Genomic DNA, 24254 nt, shown 5'->3' with positions numbered 1-24254 from the left:
ATTCTTAATCAGCATTCCTACTCTGAGACTCTTGATAGGGTCTCTGGAGTACTGGCTGGACTTATACTCCGTAGCATAGCAGCGTTAACTGTTACTGTTATTAATGCTGATCTGTACCTTATCTGTAGCCTGGTCCCAGATATGTTTGTGCTGTCATAGTTGGCAAGACTGATATTACTTTTGATTGACTTGTTGATTTCCCACAGACATACTGTAGACTCATATCACTCATACACTCTCTTGCTCTCTCTCGCTGTCTCTCTCCATTTCTCTCTCTCTCTCTCTCTCTCTCTCTCTCTCTCTCTCTCACACACACACACGTTCTCATTCCCCAGATCGAGGAGGTCAGACTGGGCCTCCAGGCCTCTTTACTGGTCAAATGTCCCGATACGGGGGACCTGTTTGTCAACTTTGACCCCCAGATCCTGACTCAGATTAGGGAGACAGACTGCATGACCAGGATGAGGCTGGATATTCCTCCCTTTGCCGCCATCTTACAGCAGAAACAAGATGCCCTCAAGAAGAACTACAACAAGCTGCAGGTACACTAGTTTTTCCATGATGCCTTTTGATCAACTGAAGCATATTGAGCATGATACTGTATCCTGTCTTTAAAAAGGTTTATGTACACTCAACAGTAATACAAGGGCTGTCATTTCAATTCATTTTGAATTGAGTACAAAGTCCTATGAGGTGGGATTTAGTCAGTAGAATCTTAATGCGAAGATTAGAAGACATTATAATGCCAGGAATGATGTAAAGTGTTATTACTAATTTCTCTATTTCTGACGCCCATCCACAGCTGGTTCTGACGGAGAACGCCAGGGTCCGGGCTAAGATACAGAGTGCCTTTGGGCAACTGGTGATGCCTCATGTTGCTAAGGTGGACGAAGCCATTCTGCCAGGCCTGACCTCCCTCAACTGGACCTCACTGAACATTGAGAAATACCTCAGCCGCATCAACAGTGCTCTCAGTATGTAACCATGTCCAATCTAACCTTGTCAGCACTGTACTGTGCTCTGTCATAGCACCATACTATAAAAAGGCAGAACAATCTCACCACAATAACCAGAACAGTAAGCACACCTAAACTTTGACGTCATTTGATCGCAGTTAATTGTGCCTGATCAACTCATGTCAAATATCCCATTGGAAAAAGTTATATCTGCTGTCCCAGTGAGCAAAGCTGATTGTAACTGCTGTTTCCTTGTGACCCCTGGTGACACCGTGGTGCTATGTATGACCTCTGACCTGTGTGTCCAGTGGACCTGGAGCTGCTGATGGACAGAGTGAATGACCTGGTGGAGTTCAGGATAGACGCTGTGCTGCAAGAGATGAGTGGAGCCACACTGTGGGTTCTGCCCCTGGAGGAACCTTTCAGCTGTGAAGAGTTCGTTCAGACCACCAGGGTAAACAAAGATTCCCTCTGTATTATGTGTTAAACACATACACTACTGTTCAAAAGTTTGGGGTCACTTAGAAATGTCCTTGTTTTTGAAAGAAAGGCACATTTTTCATCCATTAAAATAACCTCAAATTGATCAGAAATACAGTGTAAACATTGTTAATGTTGTAAATGACTACTGTAGCTGGAAACGGCTGAGTTCAGTTGGTCAGGTGTAGTGGCTAGTTGGAACAAAATGGTGCAGTACCTGCAGCACTCCAGGAACAGGGTTGTCTACCCCTGATATAGGCTAATGTACTTTCTTCTGTTATGTCATGGTAGGAGCTGTGTATAAAGGGAGCTCAGAGTCTCCATGCCAAGAGTTCCCTGGTGGAGGAGGCAACCAATGAGCTCATCAACATGCTGCTGGAGTTTGAACTGAACAAGGAGGGGGACGAGGAACTGCTAGAGGAGAGCAGGACTGATATGGACCAAGTGGAGAGTGAAGGTACTGTAAACTACAGTTTTAACTGTGATAATCATGATGCAGAAAAACTCAAACAGAGAGTGATAACAGGGTCAGCAAAATACAAGGGAAAGGGTACAATAGCAAAACGATTGTTCAGGTGCACAAAGACTGACTGTTACAGACTGAAAATGAGAAAGTGTGCGTGCCTGTGTCCATGCCTGCGTGCGTGGTGGTGTACATGCAGGTGTATTCATGTCTGTTTATGCCTCTTCCCAGGGGAGGAGGAGGGTAAGTCAGAGGGTCGCATCAACCTGCTGTCTCGTAACACCACGGCAGCGAGCACCACAGGCCCCCCGTCTCCCCTGGTGAAGAGGAAGAAGAGAGACCTGCTGGAGGTGATGGAGGAGGAGGCTCAAGAGCTTCTGTCCCACTTCAACCACCGTAACGTGGACGCCCTGCTGAGGCTCACACGCAACACCCTGGAGACCCTCCGCAAACGCCTCCACGCCTCCTCACTACTGCATTTCCTGGGTAAGTTCCATTAATCCAATGTACTGTATTTATAAAGCCAAATGTACATCATCAGTTGTCACAAAGTTGTAACAAAATGCCTCCCTTTGAGCTCCACCCTTTAGATGTTGGAGTAAGGTGGGGCTGTCTAGAAGGGCAGGGTTTCCCATTCCATTTCTCCCTACTTCAATGCTGCCCATCTCCCCACAGCAGAGAGTGATTCCCCCAGCCGTCTAAAGGGCAGTGGTCAGCAGCCTATCTTCAGGACCAGTGTGACCCTGTCCATCCCCAATATCGCCATGGTCCCAGCCCTAGATGAGGTCCAGCAGGCTCTGAACCGGGCTGTGGAGTGTGTGGTCAGTGTCAGTAAAGGAGTCGGCCAGTGGAGCAAGGAGAGGATCTCCAAGGTGGGCTTGCTTTGGCTTAAAGCTACACTGCAGCAGTTTTTATTTCAATATCAAATCATTTCTGAGTAACAATTAAGTACCTTACTGTGATTGTTTTCAATTAAAATTGTCCCCAAAAAAATCCTTCATAGCAAAGAGCAATTTCTCATGCAAGAATTTGCTAGGACTGTCTTGGAGTGGTGAGGGGAGAACTGAAAACTAGCTGTTATTGCCAGGTCAAAACCCAATCCCACCAAAACAGGCTGAAAATGTCAGGCAGTTTTTTCAAACAGCTCGTACACTAAAAGGCAATATCATAATTTTCATAGTATTCCAACCTCATTGTGTGGAAATATATATAAAACACATTCACATCAAATGTTTGACTTTAATATGTCTGTGACATCTGCACAATCATGAGATTATGGTTTTAGTTAGTCTTAAAACAAAGATGAATTATTCCGTTCATGCCAAAACAGAGGAAGATGAGTGAGAGACGCATGGCTGCTCTGAGACAGGACAAGAGTGACAGTGAGTCAGAGGACGGAGAGACCACCTACAGGAGTCTGGCTGACGGCAGTACCTCAGACATCTCCGCCTCTGTGACCCAGGCCATACCCTACCAGGCCAGGAACTACTACAAGAGTGTGTCTGAGAACAAGGAGATCATCAAGCTGGTGTCTGTGCTCAGCACCTCCATCAACTCTACCAAGAAGGTACATACAGGTCTACACACAAAACAAAAATAAAAAGTCTGTTTCTCCTGTTTTCCTAACGTTCTGACCTTAGTGTGTCAAATTCTAACTATTTTGTGTTTGATACCTATCCCCTAAGATGTTGTGAAAATGAGACCTAAATCAAATCAAATCAATTAAATTCAAACTTTATTGAAAGTGCATTTAAAACCTGGCTGTTGTGTTGTTGTTGGCCAGGAAGTGATGAATGCTTTGGACCGCTTCAGTCGTTACCACCACATCTGGAGGAAGGAGCGAGAGGACACCATACAAAAGTTCATCCAAGGCAGCCCTCTGCTGTCTGAGTTTGAGTCTCAGATCCTCTACTACAAAGACCTGGAGCTGGAGATCAATGCTGAGCCTGAGTACATCACTGTGGGAGCTCTGGCCCTCTATACAGGTAGAGTACATCCCTGTAGGAGCTCTGACCCCCTATACAGGTAGAGTACATCACTGTGGGAGCTCTGGCCCTCTATACAGGTAGAGTACATCCCTGTAGGAGCTCTGGCCCTCTATACAGGTAGAGTACATCACTGTGGGAGCTCTGGCCCTCTATACAGATAGAATACATCACTGTGGGAGCTCTGGCCCTCTATACAGATAGAGTACATCCCTGTAGGAGCTCTGGCCCTCTATACAGGTAGAGTACATCAATGTGGGAGCTCTGGCCCTCCATACAGGTAGAGTACATCACTGTAGGAACTCTGGCCCTCTATACAGATAGAATATATCACTGTGGGAGCTCTGGCCCTCTATACAGGTAGAGTACATCCCTGTAGGAGCTCTGGCCCCCTATACAGATAAAATACATCACTGTGGGAGCTCTGGCCCTCTATACAGGTAGAGTACATCCCTGTAGGAGCTCTGGCCCTCTATACAGGTAGAGTACATCACTGTGGGAGCTCTGGCCCTCTATACAGGTAGAGTACATCACTGTGGGAGCTCTGGCCCTCTATACAGGTAGAGTACATCACTGTGGGAGCTCTGGCCCTCTATACAGGTAGAGTACATCACTGTGGGAGCTCTGGCCCTCTATACAGGTAGAGTACATCACTGTGGGAGCTCTGGCCTTCTATACAGGTAGAGTACATCCCTGTAGGAGCTCTGGCCCTCTATACAGGTAGAGTACATCACTGTGGGAGCTCTGGCCCTCTATACAGGTAGAGTACATCCCTGTAGGAGCTCTGGCCCTCTATACAGGTAGAGTACATCGCTGTAGGAGCTCTGGCCCTCTATACAGGTAGAGTACATCCCTGTAGGAGCTCTGGCCCTTCATACAGGTAGAGTACATCACTGTGGTAGCTCTGGCCCTCTATACAGGTAGAGTACATCACTGTGGGAGCTCTGGCCCTCTATACAGGTAGAGTACATCCCTGTAGGAGCTCTGCCCTCCATACAGGTAGAATACATCACTGTGGGAGCTCTTGCCTTCTATATAGGTAGAATATGTTACTGTAGGTGAACTGGCCCTCTATACAGGTACCTAGTCGTGGGAAGTAGGGGTGCTTAGGGTGCTGCAGCACCCCCTGAAAAATAAAAAAATCTAAAATAAAATACAGGTAACTGTAAACTGACCTGTAACTCTACAACTTTCTCCCCGTTATGTGAAATTTCGGGCTATTTTCACTGCTGATCCCCTGCATTAACCTCACAAGACAACCCTTCCAAATATGACTGCACATGTTCTTAGTAGTATTTCACAATACCATTATTTCATTTTTCAACCCTGTGTAACCCTCTCACCAGGCTTGAATTTGACTCTCACAATATTACCTTACATAGAGTATCTCAACAGCATGGGATGTTAGGTGAGAAGGACATCTCCAATAAGAATCCCTATTGTAAACTATCTAGGGTGACTAGGGTATTAACTTTAGATAGAATGATTATAGATTTTTGTTATTGTATAAGGATATGCTTTCCCACACATTAAATTAAATTGCAACAGTAAATGACTCCACCAAGGCAACATACATAAGGTTCAAAATGTGTATTATTACATTTTCAAAGCACCACATCAAAATAAATAAAAAATAATAAACTCCAATGAGTCGTGCACAACCCATGTCCAAATTATTTCTATCTTGCTGAACCCCTTGGCGCGCGTTGTCCCGAAGCACACCACCGTTGTGGTTACTCACGACTCGTAGATATTACCTCAGTGAAGTATGCCAGTTCCTTTCAGGTTTCCTCACAAGATCCACAACAAGCACAGCTATTAATGCAGACAGTACTCTTTAGCCGTAACCGATATCCCATGGGAACGTGAACTCTTTCATCTTTCCCAAGCAATTCTCTCTCGGTGTTGCACGATGCTAGGCTAACCTCAAGGCTGGCAAATACCTCCATGATGAGAATGTAGCTTCAGTCTACACTAAGTCTTTCTTAACAAAATTATAACAACTCTCTTGTAAAATAAAATCGGTATTTCCCTTCAAAACTCGGTAGGTATGGATTTTGTTCTATTTTTATCATCTTTTATAATTTTTCACCAACGGTCATAATGTAATGTCCATCCTTTTCTCAACGTCTCTCTCCCTCTCTTTTTTTCCCAGGCCTTCCGTTAACCAGGTCAACTCTCCCATTGGACACAGCTAAAAAAGAGACCTTATTGGTCAAAACTTAAACTTAAAAGTAAACCAACCTATTCACTTATACATTAAATAAATATTTCTTCAAAAGAAATGCGTTAACAACATTACAATTCGGGAGCAATTCGATCACCTTTTCAATATAATACCAATTAATTATAACAAATAAGCTCAATACTTGGTTCTAACAAGAATATTACAACTGCATGAATATCTGGTTATTATCAGACTAATATCTGATTTGTTGTTGAACAGCTGACCTGAAGATGGCCCTGACTGTGGAGACTAAGAGCTGGATGGTGGACTACGGCCTGCACTGTAACAGGAAGTACCGGACAGATATGGAGAACATCTTCACGTTAGTGGATGAGGCGGCAAAGAAATTGAACCGACCAATCAAAGACTTGGACGACATCCGCATCGCCATGGCATCGCTGAAGGAGATCAGAGAGCAGCAGATCTCCATTGACTTCCAAGTGGGACCCATAGAGGTAGGGAACACAAATGCACACTTCTTTCAAAGAGACAGTGTTGGAAAAAGTACACAATTGTCATATTTGAGTAAAAGTATAGCTACCTTAATAGAAAGTAACTAAAGTAAAGGTGAAAGTAAGCCAGTAAAATAGTACCCGAGTAAAAGTCTAAAAGTATTTGGTTTTAAATATGCTTATGTACAGTGCCTTGCGAAAGTATTCGGCCCCCTTGAACTTTGCGACCTTTTGCCACATTTCAGGCTTCAAACATAAAGATATAAAACTGTATTTTTTTTGAAGAATCAACAACAAGTGGGACACAATCATGAAGTGGAACGACATTTATTGGATATTTCAAACTTTTTTAACAAATCAAAAACTGAAAAATTGGGCGTGCAAAATTATTCAGCCCCTTTACTTTCAGTGCAGCAAACTCTCTCCAGAAGTTCAGTGAGGATATCTGAATGATCCAATGTTGACCTAAATGACTAATGATGATAAATACAATCCACCTGTGTGTAATCAAGTCTCCGTATAAATGCACCTGCACTGTGATAGTCTCAGAGGTCCGTTAAAGGCGCAGAGAGCATCATGAAGAACAAGGAACACACCAGGCAGGTCCGAGATACTGTTGTGAAGAAGTTTAAAGCCGGATTTGGATACAAAAAGATTTACCAAGCTTTAAACATCCCAAGGAGCACTGTGCAAGCGATAACATTGAAATGGAAGGAGTATCAGACCACTGCAAATCTACCAAGACCTGGCCGTCCCTCTAAACTTTCAGCTCATACAAGGAGAAGACTGATCAGAGATGCAGCCAAGAGGCCCATGATCACTCTGGATGAACTGCAGAGATCTACAGCTGAGGTGGGAGACTCTGTCCATAGGACAACAATCAGTCGTATATTGCACAAATCTGGCCTTTATGGAAGAGTGGCAAGAAGAAAGCCATTTCTTAAAGATATCCATAAAAAGTGTCGTTTAAAGTTTGCCACAAGCCACCTGGGAGACACACCAAACATGTGGAAGAAGGTGCTCTGGTCAGATGAAACCAAAATTGAACTTTTTGGCAACAATGCAAAACGTTATGTTTGGCGTAAAAGCAACACAGCGGAACACACCATCCCCACTGTCAAACATGGTGGTGGCAGCATCATGGTTTGGGCCTGCTTTTCTTCAGCAGGGACAGGGAAGATGGTTCAAATTGATGGGAAGATGGATGGAGCCAAATACAGGACCATTCTGGAAGAAAACCTGATGGAGTCTGCAAAAGACCTGAGACTGGGACGGAGATTTGTCTTCCAACAAGACAATGATCCAAAACATAAAGCAAAATCTACAATGGAATGGTTCAAAAATAAACATATCCAGGTGTTAGAATGGCCAAGTCAAAGTCCAGACCTGAATCCAATCGAGAATCTGTGGAAAGAACTGAAAACTGCTGTTCACAAATGCTCTCCATCCAACCTCACTGAGCTCGAGCTGTTTTGCAAGGAGGAATGGGAAAAAAATTCAGTCTCTCGATGTGCAAAACTGATAGAGACATACCCCAAGCGACTTACAGCTGTAATCGCAGCAAAAGGTGGCGCTACAAAGTATTAACTTAAGGGGGCTGAATAATTTTGCACGCCCAATTTTTCAGTTTTTGATTTGTTAAAAAAGTTTGAAATATCCAATAAATGTCGTTCCACTTCATGATTGTGTCCCACTTGTTGTTGATTCTTTATATCTTTATGTTTGAAGCCTGAAATGTGGCAAAAGGTCGCAAAGTTCAAGGGGGCCGAATACTTTCGCAAGGCACTGTATCAAAAGGAAAAGTATAAATAATAAACATATTAAGCAAAGCAGACAGCACAATTTTCTTGTTCTTAAAATGTATGGATAGCCAGGGGCACACTTCAACACTCAGACATTATTTACAAACGATTATTTTGTGTTTAGTGAGTCTTCCAGGCCAGAGGGAGTAGGGATGACCATGTGTTCTCTTGATAAGTGCTTGAATTTGACAATTTTCCTGTCCTGTTAAGCATTCAAAATGTATCGAGTACTTTTGGTTGTCAGGGAAAATGTATGAAGTAAAAAGTACAATATTTTCTTTAGGAATGTAGTGAAGTAAAAGTCCAAGTTGTCAAAAATATAAATAGTAAAGTAGAGATCCCAAAAAACGACTTAAGTAGTACTTTAAAGTATTTTTACTTAAGTACTTTACACTACTGCAGAGAGATACTGTATGAATATTTCACTGAGACGTTTGCAATGTCCACTTTCATTCAGTAGGAGGCAAATCTTAATTCCCACCTAAGTCAAATTTCTACTTAGTCTATGGGCATTGGTATCAATGGGTGATAATTCGACTTAGGTGGAAGTTAGGATTTGCCCATAGTTTGATTAAGTCCTTGCAGTCTGTATTTGGTTGTGAGAAGACACTGGAGATTTGTGTTGTATTATGTGTCTGTTCAGTGCTGTGCATTCCCCTTTCCCTTTCCTAGGAGTCCTATGCCATGCTCCATAAGTACGGCCTGGTAGTGGCGAAGGAGGAGGCAGAGAAGGTGGACACGCTGCGCTACACCTGGGAGAAGCTGCTAGCCCACAGCACAGAGGTCCAGAATGAGCTGGTGTCCCTGCAGCCCAACTTCAGAGGAGAGCTCATAGATAACGTGCAGACGTTTGTGGAGGACTGTGGACACTTCTATCAGGACTATGACAAGGTTCAGACACGTCTCACAGCTCGTTCTAGGTCTTATTCACAGCTACACCTAACACCAAGGCTGTCTAGGTCTTACTCACAGCTACACCTAACACCAAGGCTATCTAGGTCTTACTCACAGCTACACCTAACACCAAGGCTGTCTAGGTCTTACTCACAGCTACACCTAACACCAAGGCTATCTAGGTCTTACTCACAGCTACACCTAACACCAAGGCTATCTAGGTCTTACTCACAGCTACACCTAACTCCAAGGCTGTCTAGGTCTTACTCACAGCTACACCTAACACCAAGGCTGTCTAGGTCTTACTCACAGCTACACCTAACACCAAGGCTGTCTAGGTCTTAGACATTTCTATTTATATTACAGTTAACTTGGCACGCTCTAAATAAGACTGCTAGCTAATTGCTGACGCAGGCTGTGTTTCATTCCCAGGACGGTCCCATGGTTGTCGGACTGGCTCCCCAAGACGCTAGTGACAGACTCATCATGTTTCAGGTGAGTACAGTGTGTATCTTCAAGAGAGGAATCTACAGTATATACACCGCTCTGCAGCACTTCATTAAGTTGATACATTCACAGAGGTTTTCATTCATATGTTCTATGTCTTATTTATTTTATGTATTACTTATTTCTACCATATTTAACATGGCCAACAACATGCATGATTGTATTATTGTGTGTTGTATGGTTTTGGAAATGATATATGTGACCATTCATGCACTTTACTGTACTTTTCATTTTGTTTGGTCAGAATCGCTTTGACAACCTGTTCCGTAAGTACATCACCTACACTGGTGGAGAGGAGCTGTTTGGCCTGCCTGTGACCCAACACCCTCAGCTGCTGGAGATCAGGAGACAGCTCACCCTCCTCCAGAAGCTCTATGGACTCTACAACAGTGTCATCGACACCGTCAACGGCTACTATGACATCCTCTGGGCCGACATCCACATAGACAGGATCAATAACGAACTTCTTGACTTCCAGACGCGGTAAGGAAACCAAACTACAACCCAGACCATGAGAGACATTTACACAGAACTCACTGATGAATAATCTCATTGAGGATTTACATTTCCAAAAGGAAGTTAGATGTTCGTGTTATTTCACCCTCTCATTTCCAGTTGTCGCAAGCTGCCCCGTGCCCTGAAAGAGTGGAAGGCATTCCTTGACCTGAAGAAAAGTATAGATGAGTTCAACGAGTGTTGCCCCCTACTAGAACTGATGACCAATAAGGCCATGATGACGCGTCACTGGAAGAGAATCGCCGAGGTGACAGGACACAGCTTCGAGGTGGAGACGGACACTTTCAAGCTGCGCAACATCATGGAAGCTCCGCTCCTCAAATGCAAAGAGGAAATTGAGGTGATTATGGATTTTTGTTGCTGTTGTTGGTGCTGAAACGCGGGTAGGCTCCAGGTAATTTATTCTCTATAGCCGTACAACTACCGGTACTCCACTCACCATAACTATTCTGTACTGTAAATTGAGGGTAGAAAAAAAGGTTTGACCTCAATAGGACAAGTTGGTAAAACAAAGGTAAAATAAAGATGAATGTTGTTTGAACTCCCGCTGGGCAGGATATTTGCATCAGTGCAGTGAAGGAGAGGGACATTGAGCAAAAGCTGAAGCAGGTGATTGCTGAGTGGGACAACAAGACATTCACCTTCGCGAACTTCAAGACGCGAGGGGAGCTGCTACTGAGGGGCGACAGCACCGCTGAGATCATTACTAACATGGAGGACAGCCTCATGGTGTTGGGATCACTCATGAGTAACAGGTTAGACTAGAGGCCTACTAGAGGCACAAATGATTAGCCTGGAAATCTAGACTGATTTCTGCTTCATGTTTGTTAACAACAGTTAAATGTAGCCTAAGTCAGTCTTAATTTTGAGACAACAAATGACCTGGGGGTTCGGAGTGATATATGATTTCTTCTCAATTGTTTATCATATTTCAGCACAGGAGGTTGGTGGCACCTTCATTGGGGAGAACAGGCTCGTGGTTATGACTGGAGCGGCATCAGTGGAATGGTATCAAACACATGGTCTCCTGTTGTTTGGTGCCATTCCATTTGCTCCGTTCCAGCCATTATTATGAGCCCCCTCAGCAGCCTTCGTTGTATTTCAGCATCCAGTTGACTTGTCATCTAGAGTTCAACAGTTATGTTGTTTGTGTTTAGACAGTTGTGTTTAGACTGGGGGTGCTTTGCATTGTACAGACGTTTAGTGTTTGTGTACTGTAGTAGTCAATGATTGACTCAGATGATGACACAGGTACAACACGCCATTCAAGCCCCAGATCCAGAAATGGGTTCAGAACCTTTCCAATACCACTGACATCATAGATAACTGGATGACTGTCCAGAACCTGTGGATCTACCTCGAGGCTGTGTTCGTTGGAGGGGACATAGCCAAACAGCTACCCAAGGTAAGAACAAATACATTGACTTTTCATCTGAAAACATGTCTTTAACCTTACGCTATTAATCAAATTGACTTATAAAGCCCTTCTTACGTCAGCTGATGTCACAAAGTGCTGGGGTTCCACAATTTCGGGAACTTTTACAGTGCCCTGGTTTTTCAGAAATCACATTTTTGGGGGTGGGGAAACCCAGGAACTTTTTGCAAACTTTGGAATGACAATGTAGTCTGAATCATCTGAATGACAGGAGGCGAAACGTTTCTCCAACATCGACAAGTCCTGGGTGAAGATCATGACGCGGGTCCATGAGATGCCCAACGTGGTGCAGTCATGTGTGGGGGACGAGACCATGGGACAGCTGTTGCCTCACCTGCTAGAACAACTGGAGATCTGTCAGAAGTCTCTCACTGGGTAAGTCTATCTGAATATCTATCAGAAGTTTCTCACTGGGTGAGTCTGTCTGGAGGTCTGTCAGAGGTCTCTGGGTAAGTCTGCCTGGAGATCTGTCAGAAGTCTCTTGGTAAGTCTGTCTGGAGGTCTGTCAGAGGTCTCTGGGTAAGTCTGCCTGTAGATCTGTCAGAAGTCTCTGTGTAAGTCTGTCTGGAGGTCTGTCAGAAGTCTCTGGGTAAGTCTGCCTGTAGATCTGTCAGAAGTCTCTGTGTAAGTCTGTCTGGAGGTCTGCCAGAAGTCTCTTGGTAAGTCTGTCTGGAGGTCTGTCAGAGGTCTCTGGGTAAGTCTGTCCGGAGGTCTGTCAGAGGTCTCTGGGTAAGTCTGTCTGGAGGTCTGTCAGAGGTCTCTGGGTAAGTCTGTCAGAGGTCTCTGGGTAAGTCTGCCTGGAGATCTGTCAGAAGTCTCTGGGTAAGTCTGTCTGGAGGTCTGCCAGAAGTCTCTTGGTAAGTCTGTCTGGAGGTCTGTCAGAGGTCTCTAGGTAAGTCTGTCCGGAGGTCTGTCAGAGGTCTCTGGGTAAGTCTGCCTGGATCTGTCAGAAGTCTCTGGGTGAGTCTGCCTGGAGGTCTGTCAGAAGTCTCTTGGTAAGTCTGTCTGGAGGTCTGTCAGAAGTCTCTCACTGGGTAGGCCTATACTTATACTTTGAATTTGTTTTAAATAGTTTAATTGAAAGTATTCATGTACCAGTATGACACCTTCCAAGTTTGCCTGCGTTGTACATTGGTAGCTTGATGATGTGTACTAAATTAGTATTATTTTCAACGCTTTTTTTAGGGGGTAGATCAGCTTTAATATTGCGGATAGATTGTAGCTTCTGACTATCCCGTTTTCAACCCTTGGTTGTGTGTGATTGTGTGACTGACAGGTACTTGGAGAAGAAGCGTCTGCTCTTCCCTCGGTTCTTCTTTGTGTCTGACCCGGCCCTGCTGGAGATTCTGGGACAAGCCTCGGACTCCCACACCATCCAGGCCCACCTGCTCAACGTCTTTGACAACATTAAATGTGTCCGCTTCCATGACAAGGTACAGTAACGCACAGACAGACATATATATTTTTTTACAATTATCTACAATTTCTTCTACAATTTTTCTACAAGTTACTTATTTGACTATTAGTAGTATTTGTCCTTCTGCAATAGTAACTACCCCAGATTCAGCAACATCAATCGTATCTGCCCTTCTGTCTCCACAGATGTATGACCGGATCCTGGCCATCTCATCCAGGGAGGGGGAGACGGTAGAGCTGGATCGGCCGGTGACGGCTGAGGGGAACGTGGAGGTCTGGCTAAACGCCCTGCTGAAGGAATCCCAGAGGTCTCTTCACCTGGTCATCAGACAGGCTGTCCTGGCCATCCAGGACTCAGGCTTCCAGCTCATTGAGTTCCTGGACTCTTTCCCTGCTCAGGTGGGGAGACATGGGATACATCCTAAATGCCACCCTATTTCATAGTCCACTACTTTTGACCCAGGTCCTGTTCAAAAGTAGTGCACTATATAGGGAATAGGCTGCAATTTGTGACACAGTCCTGGTCTTGGGGTCATCATTCATTCTCTTTTTTATAATGGGATAGATTACCTTAACCTTGACCTTGGAGCAATGGCCTTGTAGTTAGACTTTCCCATGCCTATGTTTCATTACTCAATACCTGATCAAGGATTACTGCTTTTCTGAAATTATCCTCAATTATTGTATAACTGAAACTGATCTACACCTTATCCAAATTCCAGACTTTCCTGATTTTATACATTGCCCTGATTATAGCCCTGATTGATAGGAAGACATGGAAGCCAGGAAAGATGACTTTAAGCTCTCTCATTGATGTCCTATCATGATGTCCTCTCTTTCTGACTCCATCAACCAGGTTGGTCTGCTGGGAGTCCAGATGATCTGGACCAGAGACTCAGAGGAGGCCCTGACCAACGCCCGCTACGACCGTAAGATCATGCCCAAGACCAACCAGTTCTTCTTGGAGTTTCTCAACACCCTGATAGACATGACCACTAAAGACCTGGCCTCAATGGAGAGGGCCAAGTATGAGACACTCATAACCATCCATGTACACCAGAGGGACATCTTTGATGACCTGGTGAGTGGACTTGAATCACAAACTGAATCAGGGGCTAAAATAGTACTTCAACCCTAAAGGTCCCTTTGTGTATAAACTGAAGGTAATAATAGCTGTTGTGTAACATATTTGTGAACTTTTGGCAAACTGTTCCACCAAATATTTTCTGATTAGGGCGTAGTAGAGTCTGAGAATATCAATTTGAGTTTCCCCTGGTATTCAAATCACATTTGACGAGTCATTTGCGGTTTTATGAATTTCATAGGCTTTGGCAATGCTTTGTTTCCAGAGTGGTTTCTCTTTCCCCCTGCTCTCCCCTCAGTGTCGCCTGCATATCAAAAGCCCTACAGACTTTGAGTGGCTGAAGCAGTGTCGTTTCTACTTCAATGAGGACTCTGACAAGATGATCATCAACATGACTGACGTAGGCTTCATCTATCAGAATGAATTCCTGGGCTGCACTGACAGACTGGTTATCACCCCTCTCACTGACAGGTAGGGACTAACTAGTCATCACCCCTCTCACTGACAAGTAGGGACTAACTAGTCATCACCCCTCTGACTGACAAGTAGGGACTAACTAGTCATCACCCCTCTGACTGACAGGTAAGGACTAACTAGTCATCACCCCTCTGACTGACAGGTAAGGACTAACTAGTCATCACCCCTCTGACTGACAAGTAGGGACTAACTAGTCATCACCCCTCTGACTGACAGGTAAGGACTAACTAGTCATCACCCCTCTGACTGACAGGTAAGGACTAACTAGTCATCACCCCTCTCACTGACAGGTAAGGACTAACTAGTCATCACCCCTCTGACTGACAGGTAAGGACTAACTAGTGTATCACCCCTCTGACTGACAGGTAAGGACTAGGAAGTGGCTCCACCTCCACTCTAATAGCTTAACCAGTTATCATGCATTTTGGGCTAAAAGGGCACCATACACTTGTGGCACTAAAAATGTACAGGTTTTTGTGACAAACTATTGCTAGGAGACACTAGAGTGCAGTGTTGCACACACATTGAAGTAACCAGTCTACCATTACCACAGCCAGGCCTAACTTTTTAGTGCCCACAAGTGTATGGTGTATCACATTGAACATCTTTGGGTGATTATCCTTGATATACCTTTTTCTTGGTGTGTGTTTGTCCCAGGTGCTACATCACACTGGCCCAGGCTCTGGGGATGAGTATGGGAGGAGCCCCGGCCGGCCCTGCAGGGACAGGGAAGACTGAGACCACTAAAGACATGGGCCGCTGCCTGGGGAAGTACGTGGTGGTCTTCAACTGCTCCGACCAGATGGACTTCAGAGGACTGGGGAGGATCTTTAAAGGTAGAAGCTTCTACTCATATTGCATGGTCCCAAATACATTTGTGCTCTCTTGCCAACTCCTGTGCCATTTGCATGACAATGACCATTTGCAGGTCAGGCTCTTGGGGTTGTTTTGAATGAGGAGTTTAATGTGAAGAGTGATGTGTAAAGTTGTGTTGATTGACAGGTCGGGCTCTTGGGGTTGTTTTGAATGAGGAGTTTAATGTGAAGAGTGATGTGTAAAGTTGTGTTGATTGACAGGTCGGGCTCTTGGGGTTGTTTTGAATGAGGAGTTTAATGTGAAGAGTGATGTGTAATGTTGTGTTGCTTGACAGGCCTAGCCCAGTCGGGCTCGTGGGGCTGTTTTGATGAGTTCAACCGTATTGACCTATCAGTGCTCTCCGTGGCGGCCCAGCAGATCGCCATCGTGCTTACCTGCAAGAAGGAGCGCCGCAAGAACTTCATCTTCACCGACGGAGACAACGTGGAAATGAATCCCGAATTCGGCATCTTCCTGACTATGGTTATTATTCTTAGCCGTCTATAAACTGCTCACTGTAGAAACCCCTTCACAAACATGTTGTCAAGTAGAGCTTCATTTAAAGTACTTCTGAAAGGAATAGTGAATTCTTGTCTTAAAGAAGATTAACTGAAACTAGTCCGAATCAGACAAGGTTTATTATTACTTTGAGGATGTTAGTCATAGACTTTGTTTTGCATTTTCATAACATCAATCATCTGTAGTACACTATGTTCATGGCAGGTCATCATTGTAAATAAGAAATTATTCTTAACAGCCTCACCTGGTTAAATAAAGATTTGATTATTAAATGTTTTTGCCCCCCCATCAGAACCCGGGCTACGCAGGTCGTCAGGAGCTTCCAGAGAACCTGAAGATCAACTTCCGCTCAGTGGCCATGATGGTCCCAGACCGTCAGATCATCATCCGGGTCAAGCTGGCCAGCTGTGGCTTCATAGACAACATAGAGCTAGCCAGGAAGTTTTTCACCCTCTACAAACTGTGTGAGGAGCAGCTCTCCAAGCAGGTCAGCTATGAAATTAAATGTAACTACTGTAGATATTTCAATGAGAGCTGAACACAAGATATACATTTTAGTAGTTCCATATAAGTAAACAATCAAGTCAAGTGAAATGTTACTTAACATGTATCATCACAGTCTCAAATCACTATTTTATAAAAATTTTTACCCCTTTTTCTCCCCAATGTTGTGATATCCAATTGGTAGTTGCAGTCTTGTCTCATCGCTGCAACTCCCGTACGGACTCGGGAGAGGCGAAGGTTGAGAGCCGTGCGTTCTCCGAAACACAACCCAACCAAGCCGCACTGCTTCTTGACACAATGCCTACTTAATCCGGAAGCCAGCCGCACCAATGTGTCGGAGGAAACACCGTAAACCTGGCGACCGTGTCAGCGTGCCCTGCACCCGGTCCGCCACAGGAGTCGCTAGTGCGCGATGGGACAAGGACATCCTTGCCGCCCAAACTCTCCCCTAACCCGGACAACGGCAATTGTGCACCGCCCCATGGGTCTCCCGGTCGCGGCTGTATGTGACAGAGCCTGGACTCAAACCCAGAATTTCTAGTGGCACAGAAAGCACTGCGAGGCAGTGCTTTAGACCACTGCACCACTCGGGAGGCCTCAAATCACTTTAGAGGGAATTAATATACCACCTGTCAGGTGGATAGATTATCTTTTTTGTGCTCAAATGGGAGAGAAATAATTTCTGGGATCTTTTATTTAAACTCATGAAACATGGAAACACTTTACATGTTGCATTTATATTTTTTGTTCAGTATAAAAACAACCAAACTGTCCATGTATGTGTTGATTATGATCTTTGTGTAGTTCATAGTTCTATTTCCATACAGTCCATGTTGGGTTCACTCTCTGTTTTTAAGGTGCATTACGACTTTGGACTCCGAAACATTTTGTCAGTTCTGCGAACACTGGGGGCAGTGAAACGAGCGAACCCCAACGACACAGAATCTACCATCGTCATGAGGGTTCTCAGAGATATGAACCTGTCCAAGCTGGTGAGTACAGTCAGTCAGATACACAGGACATTCTCCTCGAAATCAACTGCCATTTTAGAAAATATGTTTTTTTACGCACCATTAAGTGTTACAGATTGTTATTGTTACTATTCTGTAATACATGAATAATGATTTCATCTTCAGTGAGGTGCAACATAACAGAAGTAGCATCATGGTTAACTTCACTGACATAATACTATATGTGTTGACAGATAGATGAAGACGAGCCGTTGTTCCTCAGCCTGATAGAGGACCTCTTCCCTGGGATCCAGCTGGATAAAGCAGGCTACCCAGAGCTGGAGACAGCTATCGACAAACAGGTGAGAGGACATTTTATATAGCATAATCCTTCAGAGTGACACAGATAATTTTCTATCTACATGTAGTTTCTCACAATCCTCCTCCTCACACTGCTTCTCTTCTCTCCTGTTTCTTCTCCTTTCCCCTACAGTACATTTTAGTCATTTAGCTCTTATCCAGGGCGATTTACATGAGCAATTAGGGTTAACATATTTTTCACCACGTCACCTCAGGGATTCGAGCCAGCGACGTTTTGGTTACTGTCTTAAGCGCAAGGCTACATGCCGCCCCCACAGTATAATACAGAGTTTAAGGGATGAATCTCGTCTTGGTATTAGCCTTAATACCATAGTAGCATAAAACCTTTTTTCGATCTAAATGTGAGGTAAGGATTATTTGTATTAACATGAAGAGTTCACCTCACTCTCTTCCATTGTTCTCCATACTGTAAGTGGAGGAGTCTGGTCTCATAACATGAAGAGTTCACCTCACTCTCTTCCATTGTTCTCTATACTGTAGGTGGAGGAGTCCGGTCTCATAACATGAAGAGTTCACCTCACTCTCTTCCATTGTTCTCCATACTGTAGGTGGAGGAGTCTGGTCTCATAACATGAAGAGTTCACCTCACTCTCTTCCATTGTTCTCCATACTGTAGGTGGAGGAGTCCGGTCTCATAACATGAAGAGTTCACCTCACTCTCTTCCATTGTTCTCCATACTGTAGGTGGAGGAGTCCGGCCTCATAACATGAAGAGTTCACCTCACTCTCTTCCATTGTTCTCCATACTGTAGGTGGAGGAGTCCGGTCTCATAACATGAAGAGTTCACCTCACTCTCTTCCATTGTTCTCTATACTGTAGGTGGAGGAGTCTGGTCTCATAACATGAAGAGTTCATCTCACTCTCTTCCATTGTTCTCCATACTGTAGGTGCAGGAGTCTGGTCTCATAACATGAAGAGTTCACCTCACTCTCTTCCATTGTTCTCCATACTGTAGGTGGAGGAGTCCGGTCTCATAACATGAAGAGTTCACCTCACTCTCTTCCATTGTTCTCTATACTGTAGGTGGAGGAGTCTGGTCTCATAACATGAAGAGTTCATCTCACTCTCTTCCATTGTTCTCCATACTGTAGGTGCAGGAGTCTGGTCTCATAACATGAAGAGTTCACCTCACTCTCTTCCATTGTTCTCCATACTGTAGGTGGAGGAGTCCGGTCTCATAACATGAAGAGTTCACCTCACTCTCTTCCATTGTTCTCCATACTGTAGGTGGAGGAGTCTGGTCTCATAACATGAAGAGTTCACCTCACTCTCTTCCATTGTTCTCCATACTGTAGGTGGAGGAGTCCGGTCTCATAACATGAAGAGTTCACCTCACTCTCTTCCATTGTTCTCCATACTGTAGGTGGAGGAGTCCGGCCTCATAACATGAAGAGTTCACCTCACTCTCTTCCATTGTTCTCCATACTGTAGGTGGAGGAGTCCGGTCTCATAACATGAAGAGTTCACCTCACTCTCTTCCATTGTTCTCTATACTGTAGGTGGAGGAGTCTGGTCTCATAACATGAAGAGTTCATCTCACTCTCTTCCATTGTTCTCCATACTGTAGGTGCAGGAGTCTGGTCTCATAACATGAAGAGTTCACCTCACTCTCTTCCATTGTTCTCCATACTGTAGGTGGAGGAGTCCGGTCTCATAACATGAAGAGTTCACCTCACTCTCTTCCATTGTTCTCTATACTGTAGGTGGAGGAGTCTGGTCTCATAACATGAAGAGTTCATCTCACTCTCTTCCATTGTTCTCCATACTGTAGGTGCAGGAGTCTGGTCTCATAACATGAAGAGTTCACCTCACTCTCTTCCATTGTTCTCCATACTGTAGGTGGAGGAGTCTGGTCTCATAACATGAAGAGTTTATCTTATCCCTGTGTGTTCCATACTGTAGGTGGCAGAGGCAGGTTTGATCAGCCACCCTCCATGGAAGCTGAAGGTGATTCAGCTGTTTGAGACCCAGAGGGTCCGCCATGGCATGATGGCCCTGGGGCCCAGCGGAGCAGGAAAAACCACCTGCATTCACACCCTGATGAGAGCCATGACAGGTAAGAAACATCCCCATCAAAACACTGGACTTATTTGACCTTATTTGCTTCCTCATGGCAGTCATACTAAACTAAAATGCACAGACATTTACATGCACTAGAAAAAAATGTAACGTTGCGTTAAGTTAATTTGTCTGTGTGTTTGCACCCACAGACTGCGGCCAGCCGCACAGAGAGATGCGTATGAACCCCAAAGCGATCACCGCCCCTCAGATGTTTGGCCGCCTAGATGTAGCTACCAATGACTGGACTGACGGCATCTTCTCTACCCTGTGGAGGAAGACCCTGAGAGCCAAGAAAGGTGAGACGGACACCTCTTATTTCATATTTTTAGATCTTGTGTGTTTTTGTTCTACCTTGTTATTGTGAGTATTGCATTGTTATTGATTAATACCCATTGTTAGGGTTACGAGAAAGGCATTTCACTGTACTTGAAAGAAATACGCATGCAAAGTTACTCATGCATTACACCTGCTAGAGCATGAACCCACAAATAGTACATCCCGTATAGTCTCTATGGAATTCACATAGAACAATGGGGCAGACCATTTTCACACGTCTCTATTTCCTTATGTTTTCAATATTCTCATATCTTTCTATTCATGTCTCTATCTTTTTACTAAAAGTGACGTTCTAATACCTTTCTCTGACCTCCATAGTTGATTTTGATTAGTTTAATAAGCAGACTGGTTCTAATGTCTCTCTCCTCTGCAGGGGAGCACATCTGGATAGTACTAGATGGACCAGTAGATGCTATCTGGATAGAGAACCTCAACTCTGTACTGGATGACAACAGGACTCTGACCCTGGCCAATGGAGACAGGATCCCCATGGCCCCCAACTGCAAGATTGTGTTTGAGCCCCACAACATCGACAACGCCTCGCCTGCCACCGTGTCTCGTAATGGAATGGTGTTCATGAGCTCGTCTGTGCTCAACTGGAGCCCCATTCTGGAGGTGGGCACAGGAACATTCTCTCACTCTTTATCAGTGGATTAAAATGTGTGTGAGTGCATCTGTGTGTGTGTGTGTGTGTGTGTGTGTGTGTGTATATGCATGTGTGTATCTTTGACTGTGTGTGTGCGTATTTGTGTGTGTGTGTGTGTGTGTGTGTGTGTGTGTGTGTGTGTGTGTGTGTGTGTGTGTGTGTGTGTGTGTGTGTCTTTGTCTACATGTATACATGTGTATTTGTCCCCATGCAGGGCTGGCTGAAGAAGCGTTCCCGTCAGGAGGGAGAGGTGCTGAGAGAGCTGTTCTCCTCTTCCTTCCCAGAGCTCTACCGTTTCACTGTTCACTGTCTGGAGTACAAGATTGACATGCTGGAGGCCTTCGTCATCGTGCAGAGCATCAACATGCTGCAGGGCCTCATCCCCGCCAAGGTAGGCACCTGAAATCTTGATACTCCAACCATATTAAAAAACCCTGCAGAAGGGGGATCATATCTGTACATCACTGAGCTCTATGAATACTGTTGAAGTGAATTGCCCCACATTCCTCATAGAAACTAAATGGAATGTTCTAATGCCTAACTAATTGAATTCATCCTGTCATTGTGATTCCTGAAGCACTCTGATTTTCAATTACTGTTGGACTATAACTCTCTGGCTTGCGAAAGTATTCATCTCCTTGGCATTTGTCCTATTTTGATGCCTTACCACCTGGATTTAAAATATATTTTTTTGTGGGTTTGAATCATTTGATTTACACAACATGCCCACCACTTTGAAGATGCAAAATGTTTTATTGTGAAACAAGAAATAAGACAAAAAAAAACAGAAAACTTGAGCGTGCATAACTATTCACCCCCCCAAAAGTCGATACTTTGTAAAGCTCTATTGAGGTATGTCTCTATAAGCTTGCACATCTAGCCACTGGGATTATTGCCCATTCTTCAAGGCAAAACTGCTCCAGCTTCTTGAAGATTCTCAGTTGGATTGAGGTCTGGGCTTTGGCTAGGCCATTCCAAGACATTTAAATGTTTCCCCTTAAATCACTCAATTTAGTATGCTTAGGGTCATTATCCTGATGGAAGGTGAACCTCTGTCTCAGTCTCAAATCTCTGGAAGACTGGCACAGGTTTCCCTCAAGAATTTCCCTGTATTTAGCGCGATCCACCATTCCTTCCATTCTGACCAGTTTCCCAGTCCCTGCCGATGAAATAACATCCCCACAGCATGATGCTGCCACCACCATGCTTCACTGTTGGGATGATATTCTCGGGGTGATGAGAGGTGTTGGGTTTGCGCCAGACATAGCGTTTTCCTTGATGTCCAAAAAGCTCAATTTTAGTCTCATCTGACCAGAGTACCTTCTTCCATATGTTTGGGGAGTCTCCCACATGCCTTTTGGTGAACACCAAACGGGTTTGCTTATTTGTTTCTTTAAGCAATAGCTTTTTTCTGGCCACTCTTCCGTAAAGCCCAGCTCTGTGGAGTGTACGGCTTAAAGTGGTCTGTGGGACAGATACCCCAATCTCCGCCGTGGAGCTTTGCAGCTCCTTCAGGGTTATTATTGGTCTCTTTGTTGCCTCTCTGATTAAGGCCCTCCTTGACTGGTCTGTGGGTTTTGGTGGGCGGCCCTCTCTTTGCAGTTTTGTTGTGGTGCCATATTCTTTCAATTTTTTAATAATGGATTTAATGGTGCTCTTTGGGATGTTCAAAGTTTCAAATATTTTTTATAACCCAATCCTGATCTGTACTTCTCCACAACTTTGTCCCTGACTTGTTTGGAGAGCTCCTTGGTTTTCATGGTGCTTCTTGCTTGGTGGTGCCCCTTGCTTAGTGGTGTTGCAGACTCTGGGGCCTTTCAGAACAGGTGTATATATACTGAGATCATGTGACAGATCATGTGACACTTAAATTGCACACAGGTGGACTTTATTTAACTAATTATGTGACGTCTGAAGGTAGTTGGTTGCACCAGATCTTATTTAGAGGCTTCATAGCAAAGGGGGTGAATATATATGTATGCCCCACTTTTTTGTTTTTTCATTTCTCTTCACCAATTTGGACTATTTTGTGTATGTCCGTTACATGAAATCCAAATAAAAATCCATTTAAATTACAGGTTGTAATGCAACAAAATAGGAAAAATGCCAAGGGGGATGAATACTTTTGCAAGGCACTGTATGTGAGGGTGGAATTCCATTTCCATTTACTGTAGGTGACTGATTCATTTGAGTGCCAAGTATGTAGATAAAGCTATAGAAGGGTTTTGGTACAGTATGTTGTGTTGATAGTGACTGTTGTTGTGTTCCAGGAGCAGTGTGGGGAGGTGTCCAGGCAGCATGTGGAGCGTCTCTATGTGTTTGCTCTCATGTGGAGCATCGGAGCTTTACTGGAGCTGGAAGACAGGAGGAAGATGGAGAGCTGGCTCCGTGGCAACGACAACATCCATCTGGACCTCCCAGATATACCATCAGACAGCGAGGACACCATGTTCGATTACCACGTCACTACAGACGGTGAGGGGTACATGTTCAGTAGACAGACTCCACAAAATCACAACACACACTCAGTCCTCTTTTTACTGTTATGGAAGATACAGTGAACAAAAATATAAACACAACATACATGTATAGTGTTGGTCCCATGTTTCATGAGCTGAAATAAAAGATCCCAGAAATGTTCCATATGCACAAAAATCTTAGGTTTACATCTCTGTTAGTGAGCATTTCTCCTTTGCCAAGATAATCCATCCACCTGACAGGTGTGGCATATCAAGAAGCTGAATAAAGAGCATGATCCTTACACAGGTGCACCTTGTGCTGGGGACAATAAATGGCCACTCTAAAATGTGCAGGGAGTGTGCAATTGGCATGCTGACTGCAGGAATGCCAGAATTGCCAGAGAATTGAATGTTCATACCATACTGTACCTTAAGCTGCCTCCAACGTCATTTTAGAGAATTTGGCAGTATGTCCAACCGGCCTCGCAACCACATACCACGTGTAACCACGCCAGCGCAGGACCTCCTCATCCGTCTTCTTCACCTGCAGGATGGTCTGAGACCAGCCACCTGGACAGCTGATAAAAGTGTGGGTTTGCAGAACCAAAGAATTTCTGCACAAACAGTCAGTGATCATCTCAGGGAAGCTCATCTGCATGCTCGCCGTCCTCACCAGGGTCTTGACATGACTACAGATTGGCGTCGTAACCGACTTCAATGGACAAATGCTCACCTTCGGTGGCCACTGGCACGCTGGAGAAGTGTGCTCTTCACGGATGAATCCCGGTTTCAACTGTACCGGGTAGATGGCAGAGAGCGTGTATGGCGTCGTGTGGGCGAGCCATGTC

The 24254-nt window shown here is 44.5% G+C and overlaps 1 protein-coding gene across 1 annotated transcript in view; it reads left to right on the top strand.

Moving 5' to 3' along the window:
• dnah5 (dynein, axonemal, heavy chain 5) overlaps positions 1–24254 on the top strand; it is a 67438-nt gene that overhangs the window by 17785 nt on the left and 25399 nt on the right. The window contains exons 15-44 of the mRNA XM_090228180.1: positions 336–542; positions 803–974; positions 1265–1410; positions 1728–1893; positions 2131–2385; positions 2575–2771; positions 3230–3466; positions 3683–3884; positions 6331–6566; positions 9038–9256; positions 9692–9754; positions 10011–10249; positions 10382–10622; positions 10838–11037; positions 11534–11687; positions 11929–12092; positions 12994–13150; positions 13320–13532; positions 13990–14214; positions 14516–14688; positions 15352–15530; positions 15845–16032; positions 16361–16555; positions 17430–17564; positions 17777–17884; positions 19807–19960; positions 20115–20261; positions 20675–20916; positions 21162–21338; positions 23218–23422. Coding sequence (XP_090084306.1) covers positions 336–542; positions 803–974; positions 1265–1410; positions 1728–1893; positions 2131–2385; positions 2575–2771; positions 3230–3466; positions 3683–3884; positions 6331–6566; positions 9038–9256; positions 9692–9754; positions 10011–10249; positions 10382–10622; positions 10838–11037; positions 11534–11687; positions 11929–12092; positions 12994–13150; positions 13320–13532; positions 13990–14214; positions 14516–14688; positions 15352–15530; positions 15845–16032; positions 16361–16555; positions 17430–17564; positions 17777–17884; positions 19807–19960; positions 20115–20261; positions 20675–20916; positions 21162–21338; positions 23218–23422 — 5596 coding nt within the window. The remainder of the gene's footprint in view (positions 1–335; positions 543–802; positions 975–1264; positions 1411–1727; positions 1894–2130; positions 2386–2574; positions 2772–3229; positions 3467–3682; positions 3885–6330; positions 6567–9037; positions 9257–9691; positions 9755–10010; positions 10250–10381; positions 10623–10837; positions 11038–11533; positions 11688–11928; positions 12093–12993; positions 13151–13319; positions 13533–13989; positions 14215–14515; positions 14689–15351; positions 15531–15844; positions 16033–16360; positions 16556–17429; positions 17565–17776; positions 17885–19806; positions 19961–20114; positions 20262–20674; positions 20917–21161; positions 21339–23217; positions 23423–24254) is intronic.

This window comes from Oncorhynchus mykiss, chromosome 3 (assembly GCF_057628025.1).
Source record: "Oncorhynchus mykiss isolate SJ-2025 chromosome 3, ASM5762802v1, whole genome shotgun sequence".
NCBI lineage: Eukaryota > Metazoa > Chordata > Actinopteri > Salmoniformes > Salmonidae > Oncorhynchus > Oncorhynchus mykiss.
The sequence above is the reverse complement of the archived record's forward strand: the minus strand, read 5'-3'. Positions and strand labels throughout refer to the sequence as shown.